Source organism: Taudactylus pleione, unplaced genomic scaffold (assembly GCF_031769625.1).
Source record: "Taudactylus pleione unplaced genomic scaffold, aTauple2 ptg000093l, whole genome shotgun sequence".
NCBI classification, from domain to species: domain Eukaryota; kingdom Metazoa; phylum Chordata; class Amphibia; order Anura; family Myobatrachidae; genus Taudactylus; species Taudactylus pleione.
This window is the reverse complement of record NW_028284495.1, coordinates 26396953-26423745: the sequence shown is the minus strand read 5'-3', so window position 1 is coordinate 26423745 and position 26793 is coordinate 26396953. Positions and strand designations below refer to the sequence as shown.

Genomic DNA, 26793 nt, shown 5'->3' with positions numbered 1-26793 from the left:
TAAAAAAAACCCAGTGACGTGGTCAATGACGCTGCTGTTATAAATATGCACACCCATAAAACGCCCGTTTTGACCTTTAAGCACGCCTGCGATCGGATCTCCACTCCCCGTTTTCAAGCACCTTCCCCTGTTACCACCCACATACGCCTCTTTCTGTCACTCAAATTATCAGGCATTCGCTATTTTGCGAGCACATGAATTTCGGCCGCACTGACTGGTTCGCGCATGCGTATAACGATCCGTACGCATGCGCAGTTGGGCAAACATCGCTCAGAGCGAACGAGCTGCCGCTTACGAGTGGCTCTGAATCAGGCCCAATATTTGTTATGGTTTCTGTTCTCTCGGCCAACACACTATTCATCTTGCAGAGACTTCCTGACAATCTTACGGGGGGCCCCAGTCCTCTCTTTATATAATGGGGGCATAGTGGCCCTTGCATATGCACATATAACGCTGGGCAAACATGTACAGATTTTGTAGTCCAAGTTGGCTGACCAATGTGTACAATACATTTAGATCTAACAACTTTCACACTGGAAATTATGAAAATGATAGACATCTGCAGATGGTGTGTTGGAGGTGGCAGGTATATGCAATATAATGTATTTGGTAGTGCCCCCAGTGATGAGACATGTACACCTAGACATGCTCATCAAGATACTGTAAACCAGTCAAAATGTCGATATAAAAAAATTCTATGTGGTCGGAATGTCGACATGTAAAATGGTCCCATGTAAAATGACGACATGGCCAAAATGGAAAAATTTTATATGTGAACAGTACATTTTAGTTTTTTATTTAGGTTTACATATTCAAAAAATGGTATGCTGACATTCTGACGTTGACATGTAAAATGTCAACGTTCTGACCTGTCAAAATACCATACCACACCCTAAGAGACTGCATGCATCCAATAATGATATGGATGTTTATAAAGGGGTGGGATGCACACTCTTCGGCATTTGAAATATGGTTTTAAATAAATTTAACATAAAATAAAATTTCTCCTAAACAATGATTTAAAACCAAGAAAAGGGGAAACCGCTCCATACAACGGAGAATAATAATAATAATAGCAAATGTGTTACTGCCAAGGTTAAAATGTTTGTATGTATTAACGGTATAGGCAGTTATATTTTTTTTAAAAGGCCTCTCTCTTACAGACCCCCCCCACTTACATCAGTCTATGGCTGCCACCACATTCCAGGCCACACTCACCCTCATTACAGTGACTTCTAAACTATATAATCTAGTTACAGTGCCCCCTTTGTGGGGGAAAGGCTAATATTGCCCCAGGCCTCTCTCCTAGTACACCCTAACCTTTAGACATAATTTTACAGAAAAATCTTCTACAATTAACTGAAGATCAGGCATAGTCACCAGTCACTGCATAATCTGCTTTCCTATAAGCCACTCACCCCCTTCCAGAGAAACTGCATCAGTAACCTTTCCTCTAAGGGTTCTTCTCTCCATTCTCTAATGGAAATCTGTTCAGGAGAGTCTCTGGACCCAGACGAATACCCAGACATTTTAATGGAAGTTTTTTCATCCTCCATAAACGTTAGCATAAAACAAAGTGCATACAAAGTACTATGCAATAGTACATGAGGAACTCAACCCTAATCTTAACTACTATCCAATGATATTACACCCCAGAAAAGCTTCAAAATAGGTTTATCAAAGTTTCTAATTTGTGTTTGAGTAACTGTATCCAGAAGGGGTGTTTTAGCACCCTGACCTTTTAGTAAACTGTTGTCACACCTGCGTGTTGGTTTGGATTGTACAGGCGTAGGAGGCTGAAGGGGAGACTTGGGGGGTGTGAATAATTCTGGGTGGCTCTACCTCCTTATGTGAGGAGGTAGAGGAGCTACAGAGGATGATGGGCCCAAAGGCGACAACAGGAATGGAATGTCTTTATTAAACAGCAGGTTAGAATGAGAACTGGAGATGAGAACACTGAATGAATGAGCAGAATCGGATTGGGACCGATGCTGGATTGGTTTTAGACCAATGTGATGATTTGAAGATCTTGATGGATTTGAATCCAATATTAATGAATTGATGAACTTGATCGGTTTGAGACCGGTGTTGAAGAATTGAGGAACTTAACTGATATGAGTCCAATGTTGGAAGCATTGGATGAGAGCGATGGTTGGAGGTATCGACTGGAACCAATGGTGGCTAGAAGAACAGGTCTCAGTGCGATCACTCACGCGGAAAGAAAGCCATCGCAAAGTAAGTGACGGGAGGTCACAGTTTGGGGGTGGTGACGGGGAAGTTGTTGGAGAAACGCAGGGGTGCCTGTCCGTTTGCGCGCTGTTGCATAGGCGTGCATAAATTAGCTACTACGATGTCATACGCAGCTTGAGTGCTCACTGCGTACCATGAGGTTAGCAATTTCTGAGTAAGGTCAGGGCTGCTGTAATTCTGCGTGAGCGGCTGATGTTACTCGATGTTCCTGAGATATACGCAGGACTGCAAGGTATTACAGATGTGAGATAGCAGTAGTGGACGTCTCTATGCTGGTTATACAAAGGCTTTGCGATTGCACTCATTAGCATATTTTCGCATCAGACCTGAGTACGTCATTAAAGCCGCGATCGCAATAGGCCCTGGGACCGTACAGATACAGAGTACCTGGGAGCTTAGTACTGAGCTGTAACTTCAGGAAGAAGAGACGTTGTACTGGCAACAGAGGCCAGTCTGGAAATGGAATTTATAGGGGAGGATCCCCAAGGATTGGATGCTGCAATCAGCTGGTCTGGGAGCAGCGCTCTGAGTGGCAGGTGACAGAATCCAACATGGCTGCGCCCATATTGTTGTTTAGAAGGGAACTCTAGCGTGCAGCCTGTGTGCCATCATGCTGGGAAGACACACACTGAGTAATAGAGACTGCAGAGAGCTATCTCCAAGCACAGTAACAGGACACTGAGCGGACGGGGCAGGAGCAGCACAGACAGACCTCAGCACCAGCCAGGAGCGATGTGCAGCATAAGTGGACCTCTGTGCTATCCTGTACAGGCACCGGAGCGGTCAGAAAGTGGTTTTAATAGGCCGGAGCGTGACAACTGTTACTTGCTTGTTAGACATAAAGTGGTCGATTCAATCAATGTGATGTTGAATAGCTCCAGGAATGAGTTCCCGGAACTATTCAATTGACCGCGCAGTTAACCCGTAATTAGAGGATTTCTGCTCACAGCCTCCTGATGTACGAGCAGAAATCCGACTAAACTAGTGCCATGAAGCTGTTTTTGAGTTTAGCGCCAACAGCATCGCGGCCGGCACTAAACAACTTTAGTTTCAACAATATTGAAGTGAAAACTACCTTGCTAAATAGACCCCCTTGTGAGTAGAGCACTGCTAGTTAACTCCAGGAACACTATAAAGTGAAGACTTTTCCAAGCTGCAGGTTGCCCAAGCTGTGTGACCACTTCAGGTGCAAGTAGAAGACAGACATAGGGGTCAATTTACTAAGCCTTGGATGGAGATAAAGTCCCAATCAATCAGCTCCTAACTGTCATGTTACAGGCTTAGTAAATTGACCACATAGACCAACAAGAGGATGTAATTTTTTAAATAGCTATTTAGTGTTGTATTTCTTCAATTGGCTTAAGGTTTGTTCTACAGTTATTATTCTCTATACTACAAGCCTACACTAAAGTCTACGGCCGGAATTGACAATTAAGGTGGAAATAGATAAAAACAATTCATGTGATATTTTCAGTAATATACATGGCAGCAATAAAGTTGAAGATATGGAGGGACTATGGGCCTGATTCAGACCCACTCGCGAGCGGCTGTCCGCTCGCAAGTGGGTCGATGTTATGCACTGAGCATGCGCACGACGGAGGGAGCTCCGTCGTGCGCATGCGCCAGACGCGACGAGCGAAGGAAAGTCCTTCGCTCGTTGTGTCCGATCAAAGGGGGCGTGCTGTCAATGTTGATTGACAGCACGCCCCCTTTGGTGGGCGTGCCTCCCTGACGGGGGCGTTCCCACGGGAACGCCTCCCGTCAGAAGCCGGCCCACTGACATCACTAGTGAAGTCAGTGGGAGTGATTTTGGCTCCGATAGAGCCAAAATCACTCCGGAGCTTGCGGTTGAAAACCTCAACCGCAGGCTCCGGCTCGCAATTTCGATGGTCGCGATGGTCTCGACCATCGCGGCCATCAAAAAGCACGCTCGTATAGCCTGTGGGTGGTGACCCACAGCTATACGAGCGTCCAGGAGGACGCTCCATGAAAATGGAGCCCGGCCCTCATTCAGAGCGTGCGCTCTGCTCAGAGCGTACGGCTCTGAATGAGGGCCTATATATGAATATGCTAAATCTTATATAAACATGCAGCAAAACATGAAAGCTTTAAAAGCACTGTTACTATTGCTACCGGCTTAATAATGACAAGTACGAGCAGGAACATGAAAGGCCTGAACTAGGTCCAGTAAAGGTTTGGCTTTTCCTTATGTTGTTTGTCTCACCACATAATGCCTGTTGGCAAGACAAAAAGTATCGAATGAAAGATTAGCACTGGTCTTCCATGTACAATGACCATACATTACCTTAGATCACTTCTGCCACAGTAATGATGGGAAGTATTTGCTGGTGACAATATAACTATACCCAATACCCCATTATTTCTGATATTTTATTAACTGACAACATGAAGCCTGAGTTCACACAGACAAACACACATACACACTCTCAACTATGCCGCAAATTCTTTAATGTACCATAACAGAGTATTAAGCTTCATACACCACAGCCAAGTATTAAATAGTAACAAAATGTAATCCTTAGGTTACCTGGTTTGAAGTAACCAATATGTGTGTTGGATTCTAGCAGACATGTAGGTTAATGTACACACTACGCATTTACCCAAAAGTGCAAATAGTGCATTAGTGTAAAGAAAGAAAACAAACAAAAAAAATCTATACATACACATATAATATACATATATATGAAAAGCACTTTAAAACACTCTAAAAGTAATATTAAGGAGGGCAGTTTATTTTATTGCTGAAAACAAATATGGACTTTGAGAACCAGGAGCCAATGAAAGAATAGGTACCGCGTGACCCAACCATATGGATGACTGTGGTTGATCTAAGACATTACAGAAAACAATATAACCACAACTCTTGTACATTAAGGCCCGTATTCAATTTGAGCGAGCCGCGATACTTTTTCATCTCCCGGACTTTGCGCCTACATCGCGGAAAAGTATCGCGCGCACGCGTATTGCCGTATTCAATTTGAAAGTAGGCGAAGACGGGACCTGGCGAAACTTAAACAAGCGGAAAGTACTGTCAATTTTGGGGAAATCAGCCTGAGACCCCCCAAAAGATGCTCTGACATGGGGATTCACTATGGTACCCCCGGATTTGGCTTGCTGAAGGTATTTGGTGTTTTTAAACGGGCTCAATAGCTGCTAAATAGCATTTTTGTATAAGTGGTGCAAAGTAGTATTCAGGAGTATTTTTTGCAGAAAATAACTTATCCCCGCAAATTTGGGGTACTTGAAAATGGGGGCAGCATATTTTAAAGTTGCTAAAGTTAAGTTGAAAAAATTGTGAAAAATCCACTTGCCGCAAACACCTGCAATGAAAAAACACCTGGGGTGTCCTTAAGTGTTTCTTACACATTTTTTGACACAGTTTATCTTTAGGGGACTGTCTGAAGGCTGCACGGGGGTTCCCGCAACGTTGCACCCCAAAACCCCAATTCTGCACTTTTTGCTGCCTGCCATTCATAGGCGAAACTCTACCACCGACTTAATGCCTAGGCTGAAAGACTTTCAAATTGAATACGGAGTAAAATGAAAACAGGCGAAAATGATATCAGCAAAAAGTTTTCACCCAAAACACGCGAAAACGGCTTTTCGCTCCAAATTGGATACGGGCCTAAGGCTGTAATAATAGACATGGCCATGAAAAACATTTATATCATGTCATGCAATATGTATGGAAGGTGATTAAATGAAAAGTAGAGCAAATACTTGCAGATCATATATGTCTCTGCCTCATTATAGATTATGTCTCAAGAGGGAAAAAATTATTTAATGTTGAGGAAAGCTCAATATTAGCATCTGATTATTGCAACATATATTTACTTTTCAATGGATAGTAGGACACAGCCCTTCTTCTAGTGCACACATACTTCAAACAGTGAAATGACTGTAATTGTTTAGTTGCAGAGTTCACATTATACTAAAATCACACACATCCACAAATTATAGGATTTCACCCATGAACAGACTTGCATTAATTGTAACTCACACTCCATGACTCAATGGCATCGCCTCCGTAACTCTAGTTTCTGCAACTACTGCATAGCTCTAGGTTAAAATGATAAAATGTCAGGATGGTCTGAAAAAAACATATAAAAGTTGAAAGTGTTTAGTGTCCAAATGAAAGTGGTTTTCTAAACATGTATCCAGCCTGAGGATTAAGGGCCTGATTCAGACCCGCTCGCAAGTGGGTCGATGTTCTGGACTGAGCATGCGCACGACGGAGGGAGCTCCGTCGTGCGCATGCGCCAGACGCGACGAGCGAAGGAAAGTCCTTCGCTCATTGTGTCCGATCAAAGGGGGCGTGCTGTCAATGTTGAATGACAGCACGCCCCCTTTGGTAGGCGTGCCTCCCTGACGGGGGCGTTCCCACGGGAACGCCTCCCGTCAAAAGCTGGCCCACTGACATCACTAGTGATGTCAGTGGGAGTGATTTCGGCTCTGATAGAGCCAAAATCACTCCGGAGCTTGCGGTTGAAAACCTCAACCGCAGGCTCCGGCTCGCAATTTCGATGGTCGCGATGGTCTCGACCATCGCGGCCATCAAAATGCACGCTCGTATAGCCTGTGGGTGGTGACCCACAGCTATACGAGCGTCCAGAAGGACGCTCCATTTTCATGGAGGCCGGCCCTCATTCAGAGCGTGCGCTCTGCTCAGAGCGTACGGCTCTGAATGAGGCCCTAAGTCTTTTATGCCCGGAAGGAGTTACATGTTTTAATAAAAAAAGTCATTCACACTAGAGTCAAATAGACGCGAAAAAGCAAAAACTTAACGTCTAAGTTTTCGCACAATTTGTCAATGTGCACTCCCTTTTTTTCGCACTCCCCTATTACAAAAGTCGCAAAAGTGCATTTGTGCGAAAACTGCGCATGGTGAAACTAGCGCAAAGTACAGCACATTTTGGGAAAATCAGCCTGTACCCCATAAAAAGCCCAACTGACATTGGAAATCAATATAGAAGTGTATTAATGGACCTAACAAAAGTATTTGGGGTTTTTAAATTATACAAATATGCATATAATGCATATGCATATGACAAGTGTGGAAAAATGACAAAAAGCAATATTTTTTGGAGAAAATAATTGCTGCAGTTAAAATGGGGGAATATTAAAATGGGTACAATTATATTTTTGTTTCTATAAAGGTGCGTACACACGTAACGATTTTTTGAACGATTTAACTAGAACGACGTTATTGTTAAATCGTTTAAAAAAGCGTTCTCTTTTTGGGTGAATGATGAACGCTAATCATCCAAGCACGCTCCCGTTTGTAGTTCATCATCCATTCTGACTGTCCAGCAATTTTCATTCAGAAGATCATTCATGTTGTACAGAATGAACGATGTCCATTCACTGTATGCATGATTAAAAAATCGTTCATCGTTCATGAAAATCGTTGACAAAATCGTTCAGTACTTTAGTTACCAACGATTTTCGTTCACTTTTTCAAGGGAAAATCTGAACGAAAATCGTTGGTTACTAAAATCGTTATATGTGTATGCGCGCACTTTAAAAAAAAAAATTATAATACACCTGGTGCAGCCACCTGCAATGTTTAAAACACCTGTCCCACCCATACAGCCCCCAAATACCTCACCCATTACTTTACACCCATTTTCCAACATTTTCATTTTGACACCAAAAATGACATCATTATTAGGGGGAATTAAGTTATATATTTTTTTTGCCTAATTAGTCAGTTGGAGAGGTGTCCAAAGGGTTCTGAACCAAGTCCCCGCATTTTTAACCAAAAATAGGGATTTTTGCACAATTTTTCACCTGCTGTGAAATGGTGAAAACAGTTCACCGGTTTTGGTCTACGGCGTTTTTACACATGCGAAAACTTCAGCAAGAGGATTACACGATACACAGATTTGTGCAAAAAGTTCAAACACTTTTCGCCAAAATGCAGCTTTTCGCAGCTAATTGAAACCGGCCCTAATTCTGTTTAAGAGCACATTTCATGGGCTACACATGGCATATTATGACTTGTAATAACTTCTATGAAATGAAGCAGAAAAACTCTAGCTTAGTAAATCCTATACAATACATGGTACCAGCTGCGTGGCAGGATCAATTGCTCTATAAGGAAACAAAACCTGGTGTTCTCATTGCTTACCCTTCCTTATTACAGGTTGAGTCTCCCATATCCAAAATGCTTGGGACCAGGGGTATTTTGGATAACGGAATATTCCGTATTTTGGAATAATTGCATATCATAATGAAATATCTTGAGAATAGGACCCAAATATACACACAATGCATTTGTGTGTTATATACACATTATACACACAGCCTGAAGGCAAATTTTATACAATATTTTTAATAATTTGTGCCTTAGACAAAGTTTGTGTACATTGAACCATCAAAAGTCAAAAGGTTTCATTATCTCAGTCATGCCAATAAAATTCCGTATTTCGGAATATTTGGATATGGGAGACTCAACCTGTATTGCAAATCTATATATGTAACTAGAAAAATGAAAGCATGAGGTATTAGTTCATAGGGGGGAATTCAATTAGCTACGGTAATTTACCGCGTGCCCATCTATCCATCTGAGCTGTCCAGCACTACACTTGATGCATATTTCTTTTCGGGTCTGAGCAGAACCGAAAAGATATATGCAACAATTAGCCTAATTTATCGGCAAGAATTAAAGGGTTGTAATTGAATAGCCCCGGGCAATAAAGCCAGGGGCTACCACCTTTTTTCATCCCCAATAAAATATCGGGGCTAACTGAATTCCCCCCATAGTTTGATGAACAGATTTAAGCTAGTAACTCAAGATCAAAAGGCCACATTTTTGCATCCTACACTAACATTAATGATTCAATTAACACTGAAATTCTGATAGCATCAAATGCACTCACTGATATGTAAGGATACATGCAAAAAAAAACAATTAGCTGGATGGACAGCAACTAAAATTAAGGAGTGTTTGGGAACAAACTAGAAAAGCAGTCATTTAATCTCATTCAGTACAGCAGGCCTGGCCAACCTGTGGCTCTCCAGCTGTTGTAAAACTACAAGTCCCAGCATGCTGTACCAGTTGATCAGTGGGAGAGAATGTTGAGACTTGTAAGTTTTACAACAGTTGAAAAGCCACAGGTTGGCCAGGCCTGTACTACAGGGTACCAAATGCTCATTTCAGATGCTAAATAGTGCTTATTTGGTTTCAATGGTGCCTAATACGCTAACATTTACTTGTATAATACATTATACAAGTACCTGATGGTACAGATTTACATATTATTGTTGATTTTGTCAACTTCCATCCAACAAGCACCTTGGTTCCAAAAAAATTTCATGTACACACCCGTTCTGTACGTTAGAATTTATTTATTATCAGTTATTTATATAGAGCATAAATATTCGTAAGCGCTTTACAGAGAATATTTGGCCATTAACATCAGTCCCTGCCCCAGTGGAGCTTACAATCTATATTCCCTATATTCACACACATACACACTAGGGTTCATTTTTGTTGGGAGCCAATTAACCTACCAGTATATTTTTTGGAGTGTGAGAGGAAACCAGAGTACCCAGAGGAAACCCACACAAACACAGGGAGAATATACAAGCTACACACTTTTTGGGCCACAGTGGGAATTGAACCCACGACCACAGTGTATGAATTAACTTTGTTTATTTCACATACTGTACTTATTTTACCTAAATACGCGTGAGAAACAAATGTGTTCTGACACACTGGGTGGAAACAACTTCATTACCACTACACTCTGCATCTTTAAACAGAAGATGTGAAATTAATTTAACTCATCAACTGTAGCAGACCTTGTACCCACATCCTGTGACGTTACTTTTGTTGGCAAATAACAGGTTTCTACACATTCCGCCCCTAAAGTCACAAAGGATGTTTCTTAAACATAACCAAACCAAGTTAATAGATATGACAATGCACTGCTCATTCCATCAGGAGATTCAGTAAATATAGGACTCCTACATTTTATTACATTCAGGAGCTTTTAAATAAGTACTTTGCATCAATGAAGGAAGCAAATTTATCTCTAGGCCATCATCATTTTTTTTTTTTTTTTTTTTAAACCTTCCTTAACATTAACACAACCTAAAAAGGAAGCAGATTTTCTTTACTACAGTACAAGTTGAACAGGGTGACTGTTTTCCTTATTACTATGTAACTAGCAAATATTTAGGGCCCTATAAATACCACTCCATTTCTTTAGAAATAAGTAAAATGAAGACAATCTTACAATTGCATTCTGCACTATCTGGGCTCCAGCACACTGCACTTATTCAGTGACACCATCACTTGTCCCATGCTGTAAACAGCAATCCACGTGTCAAGGCAGGGAGCCGTAACTAACGGATTTGGACCTTGTATCACCTGCTCCCTCCACTGGTATAAAAAGCTGGGAAATCTGGTCATGTCTATGTCATCACTAGAGGAATGCTTCCATGTGGGAAGACCCATGGGAGTGTACAGATGTGTCCTCGCTTATCTTTGCCACCGCAACTTCCCCCTGACACATAAGCCACGCAATAGCAAATGGGCACGTGCGTCTTTCGCTCCTGCAATCCATAGGATTGCATGGCGAGAATACTGCTGCAGCCTGGCGTATGCTCAAACTCGCATGCCACAATGCGGGCGCATGTTTGCGACATCGGCGAAAAAGATGAGCGAGGACACATCCGTCGGGGTGAGAAAAGAAAAAAAAAAAAAAAAAAAGAAGGGGCACCATTACAGTTTACTTGAGTATGTAACAAATGGCAAATAGTATGTAAGAAATGTAACACAATTGATAGTGGATTTAATCTTTTATTTTTTTTTTATATTTTTTTTTTTCTGAAAATAGAACCTGAAATATTTTAAAACCACACATGAAACAGAATTTGTTGTATTATTCCTTACTACCTAAAGCCACATATTTACTACATGATTCGCTCTATGAGCGATATCGTGTAGTGCAGGGCTCAACAAATCCCGGGGGCCAGGTCGCCAGATTTTGCTGCCTGGCTACTAGATTTTGCAGTGAGGGAGGAAGCAGATCCTCATCAGCTCTGGCGGAGATTTGTGCCTATAGTATTGTGGTGTTCATATCATGCACAGGAGTGCATGTGCTGAGTGTCGTCTGAGGTGACTGCTGTGCCTCTGTCTGTCCCAGCCTCCTCTGATCCCTGCTGTCTGTTTTAGTCTACGCTGATCCTCCTGTAAGTCTCGGCTACTAACTCCGGCTGCATAGAGCTCTCCGGTAGTAGGGTCTATGCGTGGCCAGTTATTGCGAGTGGCTTCAGAAGGATATAGTGGTGTGACCACGAGGGGAGGGGGTTTTGTTGTACATTCTGGCACCATTGTTTTATGTGAAATGTGGTCCGTTATTACTGAAGGGTGGAGCAGGGGAGCTGTGCAGAGCAGTGAGGGGGCCTACATTTTACTATATCCATTCTACTGTGACCATTTTGTGAACTAGTATAGTGTGTATAACAGTTGCATAACACACACAGCTGTACTCCACACTCACTTCTGCACTTTTTATTAGGGGGGTCGGTGGTCTGGCTCAAACAATTTCATCCTAGTTCCTAGATTTTAGAAAAATTTGTCAAGCCCTGCTGTAGTGTGTCCCCGGCAGTGGTGTGCTCAATGTCCTTAAAGACTTTGAGCACGCACACTGAACAATATCGTTCAGTGTCGGCACCCTCCCTCATCCCTGAACCTGCACAACCCGACGATATCGTCAGGTTGGACAGCAGGTTTGGGCGATGAGCGACGTCGTCAACGATCAGCGGGAGCGCGCATCGCTCGTCATTGATGACATATCCACTGGACGAGATCGTTAATTATATCGTCTAGTGGATACGTAGCTTACGTTTGTCTATCATTCCCGATTTCATGATCAAAATTATATTAACTAATACATTCATAAAATGCAATATAAATAGTTTGAGCTACCGTTCCTACGAAGATCCACAACAATAACATGTCAAATAGCTGAAAAAGATAAATTAGAAATCTGAGAATAAAATAGTGTAGGCATGTTTTTTTTTAAAGTACTTTCCTATAATACACTAAAATGAGCATATTTAAATGCTGTTTGTATGCTCATTTGGACTGCAGATTCACTCACGCAGTGGAAGTTCAATACCCTTAATCTACCATGTATGGAGACCTTGGGGAGATTTTTCAAAGCTTGGAAAAAGAGATAAAAGTACCAATCAATAAGCTCCTGTCATTTCTCGAATACAGCCTGTAAAATGACAGAAGCTGATTGGTTGAGCACAATACAATTCGCTCTCCAAGCTTTGATAAAATCTCCCCCCTTTTGATGTTCTCGGTCTGTCTAATTGGCCTATAACACTGAAGGAGACCATCATGAGGTCTTTGGCATGGTAGACTGAGGAGAGTGAACATCCACTGACTGAATATATTTGCAGTCCAGATTAAAGCTGGGCATCCACTATACAATTTTCTTTCAGATATCTGTCCAATCTGGCTGGTTGGAATGAAAACCTGGTAATGTATGGGAGCAAATGACAATTGTCTAGTGTTCCCGCTAGGCTGTTTGAGCGGGGTACCGCGCCCTGCCCAATTTCTGAAGTGCAGAACGTGCCCTGACCTATTTCTGAAGGGCAGAACGCGCCCTGCCCTCCAGCGCAGCGGCCCGCTGAGACAGCCTGCGGGTTCTGCCTCCACCCGCGGGTCGCTGTGTCCCGCTGGTGGTCAAAACGGCGGTGCAGCGGTCACAGCCAGTGAATGGACGCCGGGCGCATGCTTCCGGCATCCATTCACAGTGACCGCAGCGCTTGGGGGCTGCCCGGCATGTCCGTTAGTGCCGGGCACGCCCCCAGGAGTGACGAAGAGGGGACGCGTCATACAGACACGCCCACTTTTCTTTGGCCACGACCCCCTTTTCGGGCACACGCAAATGTGCCCTAAGTCTGGGTCCGGCGTCCTGCCTCCCGCTGGACCTCGAGTGAACACGAATTGTCCATTTGCTCACAAACACTGGAAATAGCCAAAAATGGTTGTTCAGATAAATTGGTTAAAACACACGAATGTAACCAATTTGAACAATTTTTTTTGTCCTTTTTTCAGTGTTTAAAACCATATGATCGACTTTCATTTGCTCCCATACATTACCAGGTTTTCATTCCAACCAGCCAGATTGGACAGATATCTGACAGAAAATTGTATAGTGTATGGCCAGCTTAACTTTGACAAAATAATTACCCGGTTGTCAGGGTGACGTAAGCTGGGTACACACTATTATATGATATATTGTGCGATATATTGTTTCGACGCGGTTCGGAAGGATATATTGTACACATCATATAGGGTGTACATCCAATTGGTAGTTCATCGCATCTTCCCTTCTGTTCTGCACTGCAAATGGGATGATGCGATTACTGACAAGGTAATGATACATACAGCAAGTAAAGACACATTGTGCAGTCGTACGCCGCATTGTGCAGTGTGTACGGCGTGCGCAATGCATTGTTACATTGCATCGCACCATTGGCTGGGTCACACATCGTATAGTCTGACCCAGCCGCCGCCACAGCAAAGAGGAGAGAGGTGGAAAATTATATTTGAAGAGCTGAACACTGCTGAGCCCAAGCACCCGAACCCCTGCACAGCACTCTACCCCCATGTAAGTCGGCAAGCTGACTGGACTGAATATCTGACCTTTTTATAATGTCACATTTTCCACTACTAGGCCAATGTTGTGGGTTTGAGTTAATTTGTATTGCCTGTACACATTAATGTTAACATTGACTTGTTGTCGCAGAAGAATTGATATTCTGTGACAGCACCACATCACATATGTAATCTGACTGGTTAAGTGGTTATGGCATGGTAGTGTATAAATCCCCTTCTGTTTCTGTGCCTGGAAGTGACGTGCAGTGAGGGCAGAAGCGCGGTTTCCTGCTCATATAGTCCACCAAAAGACGACCATTCGCCACAAGATTATATTCCCCCTCTATGCCCACGTGGAAGGTATGGAATGACACTGGACAGTAACTGGTAACGTCATGGCACAGAAACGGAAGGGGATCTATCCACTACCGTTATGGCATATTAGTAAGACCTGCCTTGAGTTATGGCTCCTGGCTGTTTGCAGGTAGAGCACAATTCTCCAAGACTAGTGGTGTTTATTCTGTGTCAACGAAAGTGGGGCAATATGAGATTAACGAACCCCGATCACCTATGAAGGTTAAGATGGACTGTTGTAAAGGGTTGGGTATGAAATACCGACTGCTTAAAAGCCGCTGGTTCAAATCCCGATCCTGGAGGCCCAACAGATCAAAATCCCGACGCCGGCTCCTAAGTCCCCCCCAGGGGTGCCTAACCCTGACTCTCCTCCCCACAATCCCCGTGGCTAACTACTCACGTCGCCCGGCTTACCTACGTTCGGTATGCTGGGCGTCAGGATTTCGGCGTGGGGCTAATGATAGGTGTCTGTATTTAGATGCTTATCTTTAGTCCCATGCCGGCTTTCAGTGTCGGAATTCTGGCGGTCTGCATTCCGATTTTTTACAAAAATGTATCAACCCGTTTTAGCATATTATGAGCATCTGTTTAAAAAAATACTGCACTGTTGCACACTCTAATTTACACATCCATAAAAGAAATGCTCCATTAGCAAGTAAAGTATTTTGAAAGATGCTGTTGACCTCAAAGTGCTTTTGGCCAACAAATCAAAGTTAAAAACCTGTATAAATCCATATACCACTTAATTTATAGTGTATGTGCCATATTCAATAACTCTGCAGCATGTCACACTAGGGAAAGTACACAATTAGCAAATTAATGTAGACACACACCAAAAACATTCACTGACTGCCCCAGAGTGATGGCAATTGCTTGCAGGGATCAATGTAACAACATAAACAATCTAAATGAATTCATGCACTTCCCATTATGCTATTAATAAACACATACAAGTCTCCAGAGAATGGTAACTTACTGTTCTTGGCAAGCGATCATCAGAAATGTTTAGTTTAACTCTTTAAAGTAGCAAAGCATAGAAAAACAAAAACTTTTGTTCACATGATTAAAGTTCTGAATGTAATACTGCAGTATCATGGTCACTGAGAAACATTATGGAGCCAGAGAAAGAAAACAGTACTTGTTAAATATAGGGGCACCACCAGAACAAACTCCGATGACATGTCATTCCATTAACTTTATCAAAGGAGAGTAGACCATCTTTACATAGGTGCAGCAGGTGCGGATGTAAAAATACGGGTGGGTGGTGTGGCCTGTGACTGCTCCGGAATATGAGGGATGGTTAGGTCGGGACTGCTCCGGAAAGGAGATCGCTTTCCCATCCACCAGCTCAAAAGTATGTTGTATAAGTATCAATATTCACCTGTCATTCCAGGGATTCAGTTATCTTGACAGGCTTCCTGCTTGCTCAAGATAAACAAATGACCAGCGGGCCTAGTCAATTTCTTTTCAAGTAGCCTGTATAATTAATCAGTACCAATAAGCCACACAAATAATGGGAATGGCTTTGTGAATTACATCACCTCCATGCTTTACCAAGTGATAATCATGTCACAGAACGGGCTTAAAAAGGTGACTAACAACCAAAGAGATTTAAGCAGGAAATTAAATTTCAACAGAACGGTTTCATTTGTCTGTTCATGAGACAAACTTTTGCAGAAAACAAACACAATTTGGGATGATGGCCATTCAGCTCCAGTCTGGAATGAGAAGCAGCTATTTTGAGCATGGTATGCGGGAGACACTTTAGGTTGTCATAGTTACAACCAGTGCATGAGACTGAAATCTCCAACTTCATTTTTAGTGCTCTAAGCAAGTGACTTCTACTACTAAACATTATCAATTATTATTATTACATTTTATTTATAGGGCGCCACAAGTGGTCCGCAGCGCCGTACATACAGTAAAGGGTACACAGAACATTACAATACAGTAACCAAAATATAATCAGAACACAAGTAACAATTAGCAACACAATTCTCCATACACAGTACAGCTCTGAAGGTGAAGGCTGTCATAGAAGTGCTAGAGAAGAAGGCTGTGAGACAGTGGGGAGGAGGACCCTGCTCCTAGGAGCTTACAATTTAGGGGAGGGGGAGACGGACAGATGACATGAGGCATGAGTGTGTAGAGGGGGACCTGAGTGCAGGAAGTAAGCAAGGTAGAGATGGCTGAGGCGGGAGGGGCAGAAACCTGGTAACATGGTTATGTGGTATTATTTGGTAGGTGGTATCCTTGTATATTATGTAAAATTGCATCTATATGTTAAGATAGAACGTGGTGAGCATTCAGCATAACCTAAAGCTGTTGTTATAGCAGATGGACAGTGATCTGGGCTGCACCTCAAGGGATCTTACAAACAATTTTGAGACAAGGCCACAAACAGTAAATCAGTAGCTAGTGCAATAAAGGACAACTGTATAAAATAAACTCTAAAAAACCTAAGTGAATTAAAAATAAAAAAGGCCTTCCAACTTAGGAGATTTCTCTATGCTTAGTGCTCGTACATCACTAAATATGGTTTATTGCCTTTAAAAAAAAATCTGCAGCAAAGCCGACATTTAGTAAATAAAAGCTGTAATAAATAATCTGCTATTACTTTCACTTGGGAGTTGGCATATAAAAATAACGCACACTAAGCAAGGGATCCGATTAATATATCGGCGGAGGGGATTCAGGCGGTCACATCCCGGCGCTGGCATCCCGACTGCCTGAATCCCATAGGTAAGTAGTGGCGTCAGGGGGTGGGTTAGGTTTAGGCACTGGAGGTATTAGGTTCAGGCACCGAGGAGGGTTAGGGTAGGGAGAATATTAGCATCCCGACCAACAAAGTGTCAGTATTCTAACCCTGTCGAGTTGCCGGCATCAGGATTCTGACTGCCGGGATCCCCAACGCAAGACATAAGAATTGCCCTCATACCCAGAGCAGCATCCTCTCTGTTGGCAGGTCACTTGAATCACTATGCACCCAAGCAGTTTTAATTCCGAGGTCAGATCAATGAGCAGACAGCAGGAATAACAATTCACACTGAATAATACAATTCCCTTACATTAGGGAAAACACAGTACAGCTAAGGTCAAACTGGCATATTAGGCTTTCTGCAGGTTGTCAATGAAGTTAACTATACATTTGAAATTCACTTTAGCAGTTGCAGATGATTAATCGGTACCTGTAACCTGAAGAGTAAGAGGGGCAGAAATGGAGAACCCCCCCGCAACCAGGTGGACAAGGATCATAACAAACAATTGCTGCTGGCATCTGAATTTAAGGATGCCCTTCATACTAATGCAATGTATGTACCTTTGTGAAAGATCATTCCATCTCTTAAATTTGACTAGCTGTCTGCATTGTGAATTCTACCAGAATTGGGGGTTGTAATACAAGATATTAGAAAAAAAATAATAATGTAAGTAGATTTCTCCATTAAAATGCAGTTACGGCAATGCTTAGAGAAATCTCCTGCGTAAAGCTGAATGATTGCTTGATGCTGGGGTAGACGAACTGCAGAAAAAAACAGAAATATCTACTATAATATTATTAACCTTAATTTATATAGTTCCAACATATTCATGCAGTCCTTTACAACAGAAGCTTAAACATTCAAAAGAATCCCTGACCCAGTGAAGTTTACAGTGTACATTTTCTACCACACTTATGTTACAGGTTACAGTGTACATTTTCTACCACACTTATGTTACAGGTTACAGTGTACATTTTCTACCACACTTATGTTACAGGTTACAGTGTACATTTTCTACCACACTTATGTTACAGTGTACATTTTCTACCACACTTATGTTACAGGTTACAGTGTACATTTTCTACCACACTTATGTTACAGGTTACAGTGTACATTTTCTATCACACTTGTGTTACAGTGTACATTTTCTTCCACACTTATGTTACATGTTACAGTGTACATTTTCTATCACATTTATGTTACAGTGTACATTTTCTACCACACTTATGTTACAGTGTACATTTTCTACCACACTTATGTTACAGTGTACATTTTCTATCACACTTATGTTACAGGTTACAGTGTACATTTTCTATCACACTTATGTTACAGTGTACATTTTCTATCACACTTATGTTACAGTGTACATTTTCTATCACACTTATGTTACAGTGTACATTTTCTATCACACTTATGTTACAGTGTACATTTTCTATCACACTTATGTTACAGTGTACATTTTCTACCACACTTATGTTACAGTGTACATTTTCTACCACACTTGTGTTACAGTGTACATTTTCTTCCACACTTATGTGACATGTTACAGTGTACATTTTCTACCACACTTATGTTACAGTGTACATTTTCTTCCACACTTATGTTACAGTGTACATTTTCTACCACACTTATGTTACAGGTTAGTGTACATTTTCTACCACACTTATGTTACTTCACTTCAACCCCGGTTATTCCTGAACCCGGTTCAGCCCTGTTAAAACCTATGGCAGAGTAGGCAGGTATGTGCTAAGGTGATAAAGACTGCAGGAAAAACTTATTTTTATAAGACAGGGGCCTATTTATTAAGCTGAGGTTCAGGTGAGTCAGCAGCTCAAGCTGCGGGATAGGCGTGTGGGTAAGCAGTGGCTGCTGCAGAGATGGCTGGTGCAGGCTGGTGAGGGCTGTCTGGACTCTCTGCCGGGCTTTAGTACTACAAGTGGCTGCAGTGATGGCTGGTGAGGGCTCTCTGTGCTCAGTCTGCTGCTGCCATGGCTGCATGGGCTGTCTCTCTGCAGGGAACTGGCAGCTTACATCATCAGCCAGTGCCCCAGAAGCTCCAATCACAGTCTTTCAGCATTACCCAGGTGACGACCGTTTCCACAACCTCATTACCCGGGACCTACCACAGCACTGAGGTCATGAGTTCAATTACCGGTCATGGACAATCTGTGTGGAGTTTGTAATTTCTGTGTGTTTGCATGAGTGCTCCAGCTTTCTCCAACACTCCAAAAACATACTAGTAGGTCAACTGAATTCTGACAAAAAAGTAACTAGTGTGTATGTGTGTCCCCATGTCATATGGAATATAGATTGTAATGCCCACTGTATAGTGCTGCATAAAATGAGTGCTATATAAGTAACTTAATAAATAAAATAAATGCTCTGATAACATCCAGCAGGTTGCTTTTCTAAAGTAAGCAGACAGTGACCAACAGCTAGGCAAATCTGCTTTGTAGAAATACACAGCATGGATTGGTCGATTAATATACAGTGGGCAGGGTTAAGATGTCAAAGCAACCTAGTTCCTGCTTGATAAGATATGGGAGAAGTCACAGCTGTATAATACCACTTTCAGACCAAAGCCAGGCCTTCAGCCCTGCTTTTACCCGGGTTATTGAACATGGGTAGGACCTGGGTCACAGTTGCAAACACTTTTACACTGCACCTTTGTCCCGGTTAGACCCATTTCACACAGAACCTGTGTCAGCTCTGCCAAATGTGTGAGTCATTAGAAATGGATGTTTTGTTACAGGCTAATTTCAAAGGCGAGTCATGAAAAGTGGGGGGCCAGCGCTCCTGAACCACCAATCAGATACTTTTACTGTAACCCGGGTTGAATAAATCAGGTCTCACCTTTTCTGACTGCAGGCTACCCGAGCTGGACGTGTGAAGAACCCCAGTGGCAGCAAGAATCGAAGCCCTGACAATTTGGACCTGGGTAAACCCTTTCACACAGATACCCTTTTCAGCTGTGACACAGCAGCTTGAAACCCGTTCACACAGCAAGATGGACCCAAGTTTTTTCCGGGGCTTCTCCTCTGCCGATGCTTGGAGAGGACAGCACCTCCAAGCGCCAATGAGCCGGCTCTCCATAGGGTGGGTAACGGGTCCTGTAACCCTTCCACACAGAGAAACAAACCGGGTTTACCCAGCAATAACCCAGGTTTTTTACGTTGGTGTGAGAGGGGTAAGAAAAATGACCTGTGTTGACCAGGGAATATGCCAGGTCAGAAGCATGGTTTGAAAGGGGTATTATAACCCTTTCACACCAAAATCCTGAGACCGACCCGGGTCTTTGAACACGTTTCAAACCAGTGCCCCAGCTGCTCAGACCCCTTTCACACCGCACGATGGACCCGGGTCATCCCAGTTCACACAGAACAGCCCTGCAAAACTTGTATGTGTCATTTGAAATGGATGTATTTCAGGCTAACAAAGATGAAGTCAGAAAAAGTGGATAGTGATTGCTCAATGTCATTAATCATGGCCAAAGAGTTACCAGTGTGTAGCCTGGAGTTCCAAAGATTTTGCGGTTTTCTGCTGTTTCGCACAGCACATGAAAGCATTATTCAGATGCTTTGTGTGATGTGGGGCGCTTGGAGATGACATCTCTGAGAGCACCAGAAGCTATACTCAGCTCTTTTTAGCGTGACCCGGGTCGTATAACCCGTGTCGCACCGTTCACAACGAACCATTACCCTGTAACTACTAGGGTTGGATTCTTGGGACACACAACCCGGGTTGACCCTTTCAATACCAAGCCAGGACCCGCGTTGCAAGTTTGGTGTGAAAGGAGTATAAAAGAGTGGAAAGGTAATACGTTACTTTCTGATGGTGCGTACAAACGGTACGATTAAAATGGACGATATGAACGATAACGATATCGATTATATTGTTAACATTCATATCATTCATTTTTCAGTTGCCAACCACCTGCGATGCATGGACACATATGGTCGTTATCGATCATCACCGGGCATGCAGGCCAACCTGGTCAATATCGACCAGGTTACTATAGGGACCCGCGATCGTTGATCTCGGATCGCTGCAGTCGTTGGTGGTGTGCTGGATGATCGATAGTCCAGCACACCCAAGAGATCGAACAACGATATCGTTATCGATCGTCCCGCAGGTACACACCATAACAGACCAGCTGGGAAATGTTAGATTGACACCCAACAGGTGTTTTACGCTTATGGTTCATTATTTTACGGAGGAATTAAATTCTGTGCAATGTGATGACCGTATGCACACATATCGGCCAGTTACGGTAGTTACTGGAACAGTACAACGTGTTGATGCTGGGGAAATTCAATAGTGGGGTTTAGGAGTCCTTTAAATAAATGTAATTTACTTACAACCATTTACGCACAGAAACACAAAGCACTAGAAGCATGCAAGGTCTTTAAGAAATATTAGCCAACATTGACTGAATTTTGGGACACAACTCCTCCCGTGTTTGGAGAAGACACTCGTTAACATTTAACTTCCATTTAAAGGGGTAATTGTAGGCATTTGTGAAGCATTTATGCACAGAAAATACAAAAAGCCAAAAAGGTAGTGTAAGGGAAACAACATGCAGGTAATAATGGTAGTGGATAGAACCATGGATTCTAGTGTCAGACTCAATTAAAGGTGTTTTATAGTTGTTGAGAACAGTGTAAGATACATTAAAAAAAAATGTCAGTATGCATGAGCCCTGACTAATGAGGTTGGCCTTTAACTATGCAGTCTTTTTAGCTATGGTTATATTTACGTGGTTTTCTGGAATGGAATTTGATTGTAAAATATTTAAAATAAATAGATTCTTATTCTTACAAATCAACCCTACATAAAAAAAATTATTTCACATCTTACACTGTATAAAAGAAGGAAAAAAATCTTAAATCAAAACAGAGCTCCCTGTTTGTTCAGTTATCTTTCCCTAGAAATGTTCCTTCCCCAGCTTTCCTTGCTGACCCAGCATGTGGTTTAACCAATGCATGTCTGTAATAGTGCAGCAATGGACCTAGCCCTGAAAATTACAGTAAATTATTATAATTCTCAGCAGAGAAACTTGTATTTTGAAGTAATGATCTAGTAGCGCTTAAACTGAACTTTAGAAAACAATTATAAAACATTTTTTGGTTTCTTAGCAATATCTAACACACCCAATATACTGAATTTTAACCATTCATTGGTTTCTAAAACAACAACCATGGGAATGTGACTCTCCCACAATGTCTTTCATTTTGTTATGCGACATTGCCCAAGTATAACAATGCATTTCATATTGCTGAGGGTGGAGGAAATCAAACTTTAAAGCAGCAATGCCACATAGTTTCTTATTTTTTCTTCCTTTAAAATGCATTCTTCTATAAATTATTGTCCCCTTGACAAAATCACTCTGGACAGAAAACTAGTAAGGCTGCCAGACATAGGCACAAGGACTATTAGTACATCATATTATCGCAGAGGCAAGAGAACGCAGGATAGGATGTCACAGTGAAAGCAAAGCCGAGACGTGTGTACCCAAGCTTCCCTGCTCACTACATCATATACCATGCGACTGTGGTCGCCATAGTAATCATATAACACTGCAGAAATGACAATTATTAATAGCAATCTGAAGAAACAAACAAAGGAAAAAATATAATTTACAAGCTTCTATAGTCTAGAGTGACTTAAAACAACTATGAGACTGCTTTACCATTTTAATTGTCACACCAATCTGCTTCCTTTTCTGTTGGGACAGATGCTTGTTAGATGTCTTTCTTTTATATTGTATAGTGTTCACTCTAGGTCCGGCGCCAGACCTAGAGAAAGGGGCACATCTGTGCAAGTCCAAAAGAGGGCGTGCCCGACACTTACAGATATGCCTGGCTGCCCCCAAGCGCTGCTGTCAGTGTGAATGGATGCTGGGCGCATGCACCCGGCATCAATTCACTGGCGGTGACCACTACACCGCTGTTTTCTCCACCAGCGGGACACTACGACCCATGGGTGGGGACAGCACCTGCAGGCTGTTTCAGGGCAGGGTGCTTTTTGCCAGGAAAAAGGGCAGGGTGCGGCATCCCTGCTAAAGCAGCCTAGCGGGAACGCTATTCTATATATTGTTGAACGCTTTGTGGCAGGTCTTTGAGGAACAACGTATTAACATTTCACAGCCATAGTAAAGAGATTTCACAGCAATGTTCACATTCAATATCTCGTGTTCTTTAAGATAATCAGGTTTCCAAGCCAAACACTGAGCCACAATACATATAACTGATAAACCTTTAAAAAGCATTAGATAAAATAAAAGCAAAACACGTATAAATTCAAATATTGATTTCAGATTAAAGCAACATTAAAATAAATAAGAGTTGTGTCAGAGGAGTAAGGCGATATTTATACTATATTTCTGTGAAAGCCTGTCCTACATCAAGTTATTAAATCAATAGGCTGCCCTGTAAGCAGCAAGTATGAACTTACTTAACCTGAAGTTCACTTTTTTAGAAATGGCCAACATGAGCACAGCATTTCCTATATTACACAAATTTCAGAGTACCACCCATTTTGGAACAGACCATTAATGCAACACCCATTCAAGCACAGGCAGAGGATGTACAAATTTCAATATAAAAGACCAAAGATTAGTTCATGCATATGAACAGATTCCTCGGGCATACAGCTTTAAGTTACTATTTTTTTTATCTTTTTCGATTATTTCCACATTAAGTTATTAGTCAATAAAAAAAATATCCTCAAAGGCTTTATGATTACCATACAGAGATGTATGTACAAAAAATCATGACTATCCCCTGTTCCAAACAATTTAACACAATTAAAAATACAATTCCACTCAGTTGCCTTGTATATAACCTAAATATTTTGCAGGGAATAGACGAAACAATTAAACCTTGGAGGTATAGAAATTAATATGCCAGTACAATTCAGAATGCATGATGGTAAAACTTTAAAAAAAAAGATTTCATTTGCAACTCGCGGATCACTGTAATGCATAGTTCTGCGTCTAGAGCAGGGGTGGGGAAATTTTTTCTGCAGAGGGCCATTTTGGTATATATAACATAATATGCGGGCCCAGTGCAGGGCACGCCCCCTCCATGTGACATCACACGGGGCAGGGCCACAATTTTATCGCCGGTGATTACAGCAATGCCCAGAGCATCCTCCGGATGATCCAGGGAGCTGTAAGGGCAGAGGTATCTGTCTGAAGCGTCCTAAGGGCGCTCCAGGTGGCACTGCTGCATAGATTCTGGCTGCAGGGTGCCATTCTAGGCACCCTGCAGCCAGGGGGCTAGCAGAAAAAAAGCTCAGAGGGCCAGACCAAATGATTCTGCGGGCCTTATACGGCCCCCGGGCCTGAGGTTCCCCATCCCTGGTCTAGAGGTTCAGCTAATTTGCACAAACCTCCTGGGTCAGTGGTAGAAATATGAAATGCACTATAATAGGGGTTCTCATGTACCACGTCTTGTGGATTTCTTTAATCTTACACAGGTGAGTTAGGGGCCTATATATTAATAATTGCAGCACTGTATGTATCGCAATGGATATTCTCATTTTGAATGAAAATAACTATGTAGCAGCTAATTCGCAGGGACAGTGGAAGCGATAACCGCTGTCCCTACGAGTTACAACCCCGGCATTTTTGAGAGGTCTCACACTTTTGTAAAAGACCTCCAGCGAATCGGATACTACGCATGCGCACAGTGTCAGATTCGGGAGCCGGTGGAGAGGGATCGTAAGCTTTTCAGGGGTTTGGTACATAGGGAGTCTAACCGTAGTCTTCATTTAGAATAATGGGGACTGCAGTACTAATAAGCATTCTGGGAGGAGATTTCTATGAAATCTCCGACATTAGGCTGGTAGCACACAGCAACAATTCATACAATTATGCAGGAACTGCAGTTTCTACATAATTTTATGGAAAAAAAATGCTTGATAAATAGGCCCTTCAATCAATTTTGCTGGGTCAGTAATTATCCCACTTGCTTTCACAGACAGAAATCCTCAAAACATGACTTGTTGGGAAAACTTGAGGGTTGAGGTCCACTGCATTATCAGGTAAGGAGCCGTGACTGATGCAAATTGCTGAGAGATACTGAAACAGGAAGAGCCATCAACTGAGTCAATTCTGAGTACAACTGATAGCATGTGAGGGCCCAGTGATGCCAAGAGGTTTTATCATTCTTGGCAATAATATCTATTTAATATTTATAAACACTTATTTACGTAGCGCTAGCATATTCCATTGCGCTCTCTGTCAATCATATAGCATTAGCTCAGATAAATGTTTGAAATATAAAAAAAAAAAAGAAAATCACCCAATAAACAATTTGTTTTTTTCCAGCTGCACTTCTAGTTAATATCCTGCTAGTGACACACTTATTATAAAGTAGTATTGTACAAGTACCAAAGACATGAGTTCAATCTTATGTGCCTCCAGACATTCTTACTATATGCATGTATTGTGCACATTGAAAACAGCACATTGTGTGATGCACTATATAAGGTGTAGTCAGGTTATACCAGGGTTTATGGAGTAGATTTAACTTTGCTTTTGGGCACATTTTAGAACTGATATAGGAAGCAGAGTAGTGCAGACGCTGCCTGGACATAATAATAATAATCTCCTGCAGCAGCAGACAGGAGGCTGCGATCCTTTATACATGGACATGGCCGGTAACTCCGGTGGTACATAGTGCCGGCAGCAGCGGGCCAGAGCAATGACAAGCGGACGTATCGCTGTGGACATGTCAGCACGGCATCTGGCTGTCACCCCGCCTGCTGCAGCAGGACACACACACCTTCCAGGGGCCACTATCAGAGGCCCTGACCCCCGGGGAGCACTCACCAGAAGGCAGTCCGTGTTCACCTCCGACTTGGGGTCCCGTAGCAGGACATCGATCTTAGCGAAGCGGGACTCGAAGCTCTCCCCGTTAGACATGGTGCAGCCGTCGGGGCAGCAGACCCTCACAGTGCGGGGGCGCCCTCCTCTGTAGCGCGGTGCAGGGATCCGGCTGTGCGGACGGCTGCTGAGTGCTGCGGAGATCCCTCCCAGTGATGCGGAGATCGCTGTCCCCTCACCCCCACCTCAGCGCCGGGCTCTGCAGCAGCGTAACGGGCCCCGGCATCCTCCTCCCCATAGGCCGCCGGACACATACACACACACAGGCCCGTCCCTCCCCTCCCGGCCCCCAGGCTGCACTGGCTGAGACCCGGTGACAGCTGCTGTGGTGCAGCCGGCGTCTGGGTTCCCCCGGTACGTCCCGCCTCAGTGCCGGAACAGCACGATCATGTCTAGCAGGCAGCACTGTCCTTCCTTCACCCGGGGGCACACAAGACACGGCGCGGTTGAACGGCCTCCCTCCTCCTCCTCCTCCTCCTGCAGAAGCTCACACAGATGATGATGGTGGTGGCTCCTCCTGGCTACACAAACATGTCCGCTTCCTGCTCACACGGACAGCTCTGCTGCTGCTGCTGACTCTGACTGAGCCGGAGGACGCGCAGGCGCAGCTGAGGGGGAAGAGGTAGATTTGGATCTGAGCGTCCCGTCTATTGCTCGGGGGTTTATTTTGTCTTCATATACAAAACAAAGTAGATGTAGATTTTTAAAATCCTGGAGAGATATTTATAAAGTGGAGAGAGATAAAGTACCAACCAATCAGCTCCTAACCGTAATTTTACCGGCTTTATTTGAAAAATGACAGGAGCTGATTGGTTAGTACTTTATCTCACTCCAAGCTTTCTTAATATCGTGAAACGATAAACTCACTCTCACTGCTGTCTCATATTACTGTT

The 26793-nt window shown here is 42.8% G+C and overlaps 1 protein-coding gene across 3 annotated transcripts in view; it reads right to left on the bottom strand.

The window, feature by feature from the left end:
• The window catches only part of ROCK1 (Rho associated coiled-coil containing protein kinase 1), a 162763-nt gene extending 136388 nt beyond the window's left edge, over positions 1-26375 (bottom strand). Inside the window, exon 1 of one of the 3 annotated variants that reach the window (XR_015878207.1) lies at positions 25847-26375. Coding sequence is in view for 2 of the 3 variants with exons in the window: in XM_088469623.1 (XP_088325749.1) it covers positions 25847-25939 (93 nt within the window). In the remaining variant the exon portion in view is untranslated. The remainder of the gene's footprint in view (positions 1-25846) is intronic. The other 2 variants (XM_088469623.1, XM_088469622.1) reach the window with 2 other exon arrangements.
• Positions 26376-26793: the final 418 nt, after the last annotated feature.